The 10,228-nt window shown below is 44.5% G+C and overlaps 1 protein-coding gene across 5 annotated transcripts in view; it reads right to left on the bottom strand.

Annotated features, from left to right (window-relative positions):
- CFAP46 (cilia and flagella associated protein 46) overlaps positions 1-10,228 on the bottom strand; it is a 146,096-nt gene that overhangs the window by 32,079 nt on the left and 103,789 nt on the right. For 4 of the 5 annotated variants that reach the window (XM_019556104.1, XM_019556106.1, XM_019556107.1 and 1 more), the window contains exons 40-42: positions 6,804-6,932; positions 5,460-5,639; positions 4,041-4,208 (exon numbers count right to left, since the gene is read on the bottom strand). In XM_019556104.1, the coding sequence (XP_019411649.1) occupies positions 4,041-4,208; positions 5,460-5,639; positions 6,804-6,932 (477 nt within the window). The remainder of the gene's footprint in view (positions 1-4,040; positions 4,209-5,459; positions 5,640-6,803; positions 6,933-10,228) is intronic. The other variant, XM_019556108.1, reaches the window with a different exon arrangement.

Raw genomic sequence — 10,228 nt, 5'->3', positions numbered from 1 at the left:
TGCCTATACATTCATCATGGGGACGCAGAAGGGAATTGGTGAGGCTCTACTCACCAAGGCGCCCCTGGGGGTCACAAGAAATAATGGCCATAAGCTAGCAGAGAGCAGATTTAGACTGGACATTAGGAGGAACTTCTTCACAGTTAGAGCGGCTAAAATCTGGAATGGGCTCCCAAGGGAGGTAGTGCTCTCCCCTACCCTAGGGGTTTTCAAAAGGAGGTTAGACAGGCATCTGGCTGGGGTCATCTGAACCCAGCACTCTTTCCTGCCTATGCAGGTGATCTATTTAGGTCCCTTCTGACCCTAACCTTTATGAATCTATGAACAGGCCCAAATGCTTCTGGTATATATAGTGCTTTTCACTCGAGGGGCCTTTTACAAGGATGCCAATCAGAGACATCAGACACACTTTCTTAGCACTGGTTAGGCATCATCTAGGGTAGTGTGTGCAGCTTTCAGTTCCAAATTTTAAAAAGGAAAAGGAGAAATTAGAGAAGGTCCAGTGGCAGGCAGCAAGATATAAAAAGGCTTGGAAGGCAAGCCAAATGAGAAGAGGATGAAGGAAACAGGCATGCTTAGTTTGTGGTAAAGGTAATTAAGAGGGACACGAGAGCAGTCTTTAAATATCTGAGGGGCTGTCATAAGGAAGATGGCGAACATGTTTTCTCTCTAGGTGCAGAGCGTAGCATGCGGACCAATGGCTTGAAGTTGAACAGCAGATTGAGACTGGAGATCAGGAAAACTTCTTCAGTGTTAGAACAGTGACTCAGTGGGTAGGTGGGGTTGTGGAATTTCTAGCATTGGAGGCGTTCAAGAAGAGATTTGATAAGCATTGTATGGATTGGTTTAGATGATCTAGGAGCAGATATATCTATACTATGCTCTGGTTATTTTCTATACTTCTGGGCTTAGTTAGTTGCCATCTGGGACTGGGAAAGATTTTCTCCCCACTCCTCTTGGTACATGTGTTAGGATTTTTTTCCCTTTTCCTTTCCTCAGAAGCATTAGGTGCTTACTGCAGCCAAGACTTGGGGATTTTGACTGGGCTGCCCCAGTGCTCCTGCTGGGACTAAACCACAGATGTTCCTGGCTAAGGAACTTGTTCTTCTGTTTAGGATCACACCAATCACTACATTTGGGGTTAGGAAGGAATATTTATCCATGGCCAAATTGGACTGTGGGGGTTTTGGTATTCTTCTGTAGTGGGGGGCGTAACCCTCTTCCTTGGATCATTCAAGAGTATTATAAACCTTAGAGCTAGGGGCCTACTGAATTTGCGATTTCATGAAATTTGGCATTGCCTGTGAAATCCACGAAATACTGGGGGGAGGGGGGAGGAAGAAAAATACTGTACCGAGTGCTGTGGCAGCTCACTGGGCAGGGAAGTGGGGAGCCCATTTGAAGGGCCGCCAGCAACATGGCTGTGGCCCCCACCGCTTGCCACTGATTGGCTGCAAGGGCGGTCTTCATGTGGCCCTGCCCCTTTCCACCAATTGGCGGCGAGGGCTAGGACTTCATGATGGACAGCCCTCACAGCCAATTAGCAGTAAGGGGAAAGGCCACCCCCAGAGTCAATCAGTGGCAAGGGGTGGGGCCACCAGGGCCCCTTGGCCAGAGGTATAGGGGGACTTGCTGCACTCTGCCCATGAAATGGCTGCCCAGGCCCACGTTCTGTGCATGAAATCAAGGGGCAGCCCCTGTGAATCAGGTAGTTCCTACTTATAGATTCATAGACATTAGGGCTGGAAGGGACCTTGGAAGATTTTCGAGTCCAGCCCCCTGCCCCAAGGGCAGGAAGTCAGCTGGGGTCACAGGATCCCAGCAAGATATATGTCCAATTGCCTCTTAAAGGAGTCCAGAGTAGGTGCTTGCACCACCTCTGGAGGCAGTCTGTTCCAGGCCTTGGGGACTCAGATAGTAAACAAGTTCTTCCTTATGTCCAGCCTGAAACCGTCTTGAAGAAGTTCATGACTGTTAGACCTTGTCATCCCATGGGACGCTCTGATGAACAGCTGTTCCCCCAGATCCTGATGTATACCCCTTATATACTTATAGGCTGCCACCAGGTCCCTCATGAGCCTGCACTTTTCCAGACTGAAGAGTCCCATGGGTCTCAGCCTCTCATCATAAGGCCTGTTTTCCTGCCCTCTCATCATGCGCATAGCTCTTCTCTGAACTCTCTCAAGCTTCTCCACATCCTTTTTAAATTGTGGATCCCAGAACTGGCTGCAGTACTCCAGCTGTGGCCTCACCAAGGCCGAGTACAGCAGAAGGATGACATCCTGGGATTTGCTGGAGAAGCATCTGTGGATGCAAGCCAGAGTTTTGCTCACTTTGCTGGCCGCAACATCACATTGATGGCTCACATTCATCTTGTGGTCAATCATGATCCCCAAGTCCCTTTTGGCCATGGTGCTAGCAAGCGCAGCACTGCCAAGCCTATATGCATGCTGCGGGTTTTTCTTCCCAAGGTGGAGTACCTTGCATTTTTCAGTTGAAGGCCATCAGGTTTACATCGACCCATCTTCCGAGACTGTCAAGGTTGGCCTGAATCACCATCCTGTCTTTGGGTGTGGACGCTTTACCCCAAAGTTTGGTGTCATCAGTGAACTTGGCCAGTCCGCTTCTAACTCCAGTGTCCACATTGTTAATGAAGATGTTGAAGAGGATAGGCCCAAGGACGGAGCCTTGGGGGACCTCACTGGTCACAGCACACCACAATGATTGACTTCACTCTGGGTCCGGCCTCAAAGCCAGTTCCCCAGCCAGCAGACTGTGATGCAGCTGAGACCGCAGTTGTCCAGTTTTTCCATAAGACAATCATGGGATACCAGATCGAAAGCTATTTTAAAGTCAAGATAAATGACATCAATCACTTTTCCCTTGTCAAGGTGATATATCACCTGGTCATAGAAAGAGAGGAGATTGGTCAGGCAAGACCTACCCACACCAAACCCATGCTGGCTAGCCTCAGGAAGTTGCCCTCGGCCAGTTGGTCGAGTATGGTCTCTTTGATGATCTTCTCCAATATCTTCCCCAGGACAGAAGTCAGGCTGATGGGAACTATAGCTCCCCGGATCTACTTTCCTCCCTTTCTTCAAGATGGGCACCACATTGGCCTGCTTCTGGTCTTCAGGTACCTCACCTGAGCACCACGAGTTTTCAGATGTTTTAGCCAATTGTTGGGCTATGACAGTTGCCAGCTCCTTGAGTACCCTAGGGTATAATCTGTCAGGACCAGCCGACTTGAAGGTGTCAAGCCTCTCAAGGTGATCCTTTACTAGCTCAACACCAATGCTGGGTGTAAATCCACTCCCACCCTGGCCATCCCATGTCTTGCCAGTCAGGGCAGTCCCATTGGACTGGTGAAAGACCGACACGAAATACCCATTTAGCAGGTTTGGACTTATCCTGGTTGTCAGTTATTGGCTCTCCTGCTTGGTTCAGCAGAGGTCCAATGTTCCCCTTACTTTTTTTCTGACTCCCTACATATTTAAAAAAAGGACTTTTTGTTGTCCTTGATGTGTGTAGCCAGATGGAGCTCAGTTTCAGCCTTGGCTATCCTGATCCTCTCCTGCAGGTACAGACCAGTGTTGAGTAAACCTCCTTGGTGGTGGTTCCAGCCTTCCATCCTTTATATGTCTCTCTTTTGTGGCATAGGAGGTTGTCCAGTTCCCTGATGAGCCATGGGGGGGTTGCAGCAGGACATTTATGACCATTATCTCCCTGCTTTCCTGTGGCACATAAGGGTGCTATGCCTTGTAGTTGTGTGACAGGGTTGATTTGTGTGGTTTTAGTAATAAGTTAGACAAGTATTTGTATGAGTTCATTTGGATAGGGGTAATCCTGCCTTGGGCAGGGGTGTGGACTAGGTGACTTCCAGAGGTCCCTTCCAGCCATACTTTTTATGATACTGTGAGAAAAAACATCTTCAATATAAGTCATAATCTTGTTGTTTTCTTTAAGGTGTAATACCTTATTTATTCAGTTTTTATACATTTCCATTCACTTTGTATATACAGTGCTATGCAAAAGATTACCTTTGAGGTAGAAGCTAGCCTCTGCTCCACATTTTTGGAAAGGCTACTTGTATCTCCCTTTTGTTTTAAGTGATGCTGAAAATGCAATAGTGCGGCCAGTTGAGAACTCTTTGTGTCAGGAGTGGCTGCTAGCAGGATACCCTTCATCATTAGAGATGCTGAACAGCTCTGTAACATTTTAATATATTTTTAGTATATTTTTCAAACAAATAGTTATTGAAATACCTGTCAAATAATTACACAGCACAACACAACAACATTATTTCTACACATCCAACTACATACAGTAGTTGGTTCAATAAAAGACTACCCTAAGAAATTCTTACCTCTTGCGAGAGATGTAAGAGCATTGGCAATATATTACAAGGAAAAAGATTTCACAGTTAACAGTTTCCTTTCTCAAACTGATTTCTCCATCAGTTCTGACTACTCTGTGGTGGGAAGAATTCCAATCAACTGATAGGAGCATGTATCAGAAGATCAGACCATCTATAACTATGTTAGAGATGCTTCCAAAAGGTGCAAGGATATTGGTTTCAGTACAGATAACAAAGTATTTATAACAGCAGTGTTGTAGACTGCCTCAAGTAAACCTGAAAAATTACCCTCTGGAAAATGGACAGTACAGGACAGACCGATACAGACACTGAGCTGACAAATTAAATTTACATGTACAATTTTCCTATCTGTTTTAGTTCTGTGAAAGCAGATACTCAGGGCATTATGTTTACAATCACTTTTAAGGACTGAACTGCATGTTACATTAAAGTATTCTTACATATAATTTTCTTATGTTATACAGAACAAAATGGTAAAATACTTCCCCAATGAAAAAACTAAAAAGTATATGAAGCAAATACAACCATAACAAGCGTTACTATCATTGCGCAGTCTTAGCTGCAAATGACAGACTCATCTGGCAGCTGGGAAATTGTCCAATATATGTGGTAATCAGCTAATCCTGGAAGCCCTGAAGCTGAATGCTTTTCTTATCCCAGTCATGTCTGCTGTTGCAGCCCTTATACAAACTCTGAAGCATAGAGTGACCTGACTGATTAATTGTGTCTGACTGAGTTATGAATAACAAAGTAACAAGCCTTAATGAGATGTGAACTGCTGAGAGCCCACTGCTGCAGCACAAGTTACACAGCAGGTTTAATTCCATTTAAGCAGGACCTTTAATACAGAAATCAGTAGGATTTGAAAAATGGCTTTGTGGTGATTGCACAATTAAGTTGGTTACCCAGGGCTCCCACAAGCATTTTAAATGGTTCACTGTTTATTAATCTTTCACTGACAAAACATATAAACATCAACAAATATATTCATTGATCAGGCTACATGAATAGAAAAATCTGTTGATATAACGCAAAGCTCTTTTTCTTTACTGCAGAAACATGTAATCAGCAGTTACAATACCTGATGCAGGGCCAAGAACTGGCTACTTGAAACTGGATCAAATTGTCCAAGACATTCAACCATTTCAAGACTAGCAGAAGTCAGTATGTTGATAATATTATTACCAAATGCAACATTCATGCACTGTAGTAAAACCTCGCTGGATTGAGACAAGTATTTCTTGGCCAAAATCTGTCTCTTCTAAATAATAATAATAAGAAAAAAAAATCCATTACATTAAATTGCATAAATATATTTCTGATAATTACAATATTGATAAAAATATCTGGTTTTGTTCAGCTGTAAATCATTTTTTAAATGAAAAGTCTTGAGGGGATTATTTTTCTTGTAAAATTTTAATTTCATACATGTCAAAAGTATGTGATCAAGAGTTGAGATAGAGGCTAATTAGCGGAGACTGATGTTGATTACAGACACTTGAAATTTTTTTCTTTTAAAGACTAAGATTTTCTCCAAATAAAATACATGCTGAACAGACTAATACTGAAATAACAACCAGTGTTAATTATTTAGTATGTAGGGATTTGTATAATCGTTATAATCATTAAAACTGTTCTTTTAGTAAATATTTATGAACGAGCATATTCTTTTATTTTGACTGGCTCTTGTATTCATTATTTTCAAGTTGTTTTGCTAAGAACAAAGACATTAGAGCAGCTTCCTGATCCATTCACTTGAAGCAGAAAGCTTCAAAATGAGAACAGATTAATTGACATGAAGCAAGTAGGGAGATAAGGAAGAGATAAAAGAGGAGAAGGAAATTATGAAAGGGAGATGATTAGAGACAAGAGCCCAAAACCATTTGTAACTTTCATTTTTAAACAATTTATCTTTGGCAGCTTGACAAGCCTTTTTTTTCCTTTTTACTACTTTGGATATTTAATTAAGACTCAATATTAAAAATATTAATAATTTAAGGGTGAATTCTGTTCTGGCACTCTTTTTTCAGTTCAGTCTTATTTGCTACAAACACCACAGCTGAGAGTCTATTCTGGTGATTCTCAACTTTCAAAGGTTCACTTTCAAAGGTTCAGAGGGGTCCCACACAATATTAGCACTATTAGGTGTACAAACATGATTCACAAGATAAACCCAAAAATTTTACATGGGAATACATAGTGTTAAAGACATTCTGACCTGCTGTGGTCTTTCCAAGTTCTTCGCAACAGAAAACTCATGCTATTATTCTTCTGGGGTCAAAAAACTAAGAGCTGTCATTTTCCAAGTTTTGCCTTGAGTCTTAAAAAGCCTGAGAACCACAGGTCTAATCAGATGCAGCCATGGTAATGACTTCATAAAAAGGAAATACTCAAGTTAGGTGTATAAATACTCATGTAAAAATACCTTTAACTCATTTGCTTTCTTCTTCTGCTCCTCAAACTGCTTTTTATTATTAGGTGAACTGCTCCTTGCCATTTTGTTTTCATTGCACTCTATCATGGGAGGCTTCACGGTGTTCAATTTAGTTACTTCCTACCAATCATAGAAAGAAAGAAGCTGAGTTAATTTTTAACCAACATGGAAGTGGATTGGTTATTTTTCTTAAAATGCAAGGAGGCTGGAAACAAAAATATCAAGCAGATAAAGATGTTTCAGCCATAAAAATAGAGAGAAGGTGTCAGGCACTGATCGGGGGGAGGGGGATGCACTGGTCCAGTGGTACACCTGTTTGATTCCTGCTCCACCCAAACTTTAAAACCAACTGCCGGGAGGGGCAGTGGCATTTCTTTTCATGCAGACTGAGGGACTCAATTGACTTCATGGCTCATTATCATCTCCCTGATTCCTACTAATCTATTCATTCTACAGATATTAATGACCCCCTCTCAGTTTTAATGGTCTCAGTGTCCCATTATTCACACTATCCTTTCCTCTGCAATGTTGCTGTCTGTTACATACTTCTGGTAAAGCCTCACCAATTTCACAGCCCTCCAGACTGTATTTAGAATCATAGAAAGTTGGGTTTAGAAGGGACCTCCAGAGGTCATCTAGTCCAACCCCCAGCTCAAAGCAGGACCAGCCCCAACTAGATCAATCCAGCCAAAGCTTTGTCTAGCCAGGTTTTGAAAACTTCCAAGAATGGAGCTTCCACCATCTCTCTGGGTAACCTGTTCCACTGTTTTACTACCCCATAATGAGAAAATTCTTCCTAATGTCTAACCTAAACTTCCCTTGCTGCTACTTGAAAACGTTGCTCCTTGTTATGTCATCTGCCACCACTAAGAACAGTCTAGCTCCATCCTCTTTCGAACCCCATTTTAGGTAGTTGAAGACTGCTATTAAAACCCTCCTCTGTCTTGTCTTCTCTAGACTAAATAAGCCCAGTTCCCTCAGTCTCTCCTCGTAAGTCATGTTCCCCAGCCCCCTCACAATTTCTGCCACCCTCTGCTGGACTGTCTCCCATTTCTCCACATCCTTTCTGTAGTGCGGTGCCCAAAACTGAACACAGCACTCTAGATGTGGCCCCCGAAAAGACCCATCCAGAGCTACCTGGAAGACGGCTGTCTCAGGCTCCAGGACGTGCAGGGTTAGGGCTGCCCCCTCCCCTGGCACTGCACCACAGGTATGCTCCCCTCACCCTGCATGAGGCTCTGATGGAGACACCAAAGGAGGAAGTAGGTGGTCAGTGAATTGTCACCCCCAAGAGGAGATGCAGGGTGGGGTGGTGGGGGACTCGCTCCTGTGGGGCACCAAGGAACCCATCTGCCATCTGGACCTGCTAGCCCGTAAGGTCTGCTGCCTCCCTGGGGCCTGCATCCAGGATGTTGTGGAGAGGATTCTTGGGCTTGTCTGGTCCTTCAACCACTACCCCATGCTCCTCATCCACGTGGGCATGAATGACACGGCCAGGAGCAACCCGAACTGGGTCATGAGTGACTACAGGGCTCTGGGGGTTGGGGGCACAGGTAGTCTTTTCCTCTGTGCTCCTGATTGCGGGTCATGGACCTAGGAGGGAAGGATGCACTGAAAAAGTGAACCGATGACTACGGCAGTGGAGCTACTGAGAGAGCTTTGGTTTCTTCAATCACAGCACACACTTCAGGGAGAGAGGATTCCTGGGAAGGGATGGCATCCACCTCACGTGGAGAGGCAAGTTCCTGTTCTTGGCTAGGATGGGGAAACAGTGACTGGAGTTGGGAATGGGGAAACACTGAGGAAAATAAGAGAGCCACTTTTGCAAGAGATGATGGAATGGATCTCCCTCAATGTGACAGGAAATTGTGAGTCTCAATTGGAGGACTCAGGTGCCTGTACACTAATGCCAGAAGCATAGGGAACAAGCAGGAGGAGCTAGCCGTCCTACTCTGCAGTGGGCATTATGATCTAGTAGGGATTATGGAGACCTATGGCACTTCTCACATGATTGGAACGTAGCCATAGAGGGCTACACTCTGCACAGAAGGGCCCGAATAGGGAACAATGGTGGAGGTGTAGCTCTCTATGTGAGGGAGCAGTAACCGTCCTTGGAGTCCAACATCGGCTCTAGAGACCAGCTTGAAACCCTCTGGGTCAAACTTTGCGGGGGGGGGTAAGGGGGACATGGTGAGAGAGACCTAACTGTAGGTGTATACTACAGGCCACCAAACCAGGGGGAGGATCTTGATCTGGAGTTCTCTTGAGAACTCGCAGCGGCTGTGTGAGCATGGGACATGGTCATCATGGGTGACTTCAAATTACCCAGACATCTCTTGGGAGGAATACTTGGCTAAGTCAGATTGGTTGCATTGCTTCCTGACCTGTATCGAAGAGCTCTATCCGACTCAGGAAGTGCACGGGCAAACCAGAGGTAATGCTCTCCTAGACTTGATCTTGGCCAAAGGAGATGATCTGGTGAGTGACTTGAATATTGAGGGTAGCCTGGGCAACAGCGACCATGAAACCATCATGTTCACTGTCCATTGCAAGGCAGGCAAATCAGCTAGCAGAGTTGGAGTTCTGGATTTCAAAAAAGTGAATTTCAGCAGGTTCAGGGCACCAGTAGGGGAAGCTCTGCAGGACCAGGGACTAAAGGTGAAAGGAGGGCATGAAGAGTGGTTGTTCCTCAAGGACACGATCTTTAGAGCACAAAAGAAGTCCCTTCTCATGCAGAGGTAAGGTAGCAGAAGGGCCGGTAAGCCCTCTTGACTTAACAGGGATATCATGGTTCTTTTGAAAGAGGCATAGAAACAATGAAAGCTTGGGACAGTCCCCAAGGAGGACTATACAACAATGGCCTGCACTTGTAGGGAGCAGATCAGAAAGGCTAAGGTGGTGACTGAATTTAAACTAGTGACCGAAATCAAGGACAATAAGTTCTTCTTCAGGTATATAGGGAACAGAAGGAAAACAAATGGAAGCATGAGACTATTGCTTAACAACTCAGGACAGCTGGTTACTGACACTCGGGAGAAAACTGAACTCTTGAATGACTACTATGCTTTGGTATTTCACTAGACTAAAGGGAAAATCATACTACCTAAGGTTCAGAATGGGCATGGTGGGAATGACCTTCCTAATGTTGAAGTTGAACTGGTGGGTGATCAGTTGGAAAAGTTAGACATTCATAAGTCAGTACAACCGGATGAACTTCATTCAGGAGTGCTGAAAGAGCTTGCAGAAGTCATTACGGGACCTCTGGCAAAACTCTTCCAAAACTCATGGTGCTTGGGGGAGATCTCTGAAGACTGGAAGAAGGCCAATGTTGTGCCCATCTTCAAGAAAGGGAGGAGAGAGGACCTGGGCAACTATAGGCGAATTAGCCTAATTTTTGTCCCAGGGAAGATCCTGAA

The sequence above is a fragment of the Crocodylus porosus genome, unplaced genomic scaffold (genome assembly GCF_001723895.1).
Source record: "Crocodylus porosus isolate Cpor-Errol unplaced genomic scaffold, CroPor_comp1, whole genome shotgun sequence".
Lineage (NCBI taxonomy): Eukaryota > Metazoa > Chordata > Crocodylia > Crocodylidae > Crocodylus > Crocodylus porosus.
This window is presented reverse-complemented; position numbering and strand designations above follow the sequence as displayed.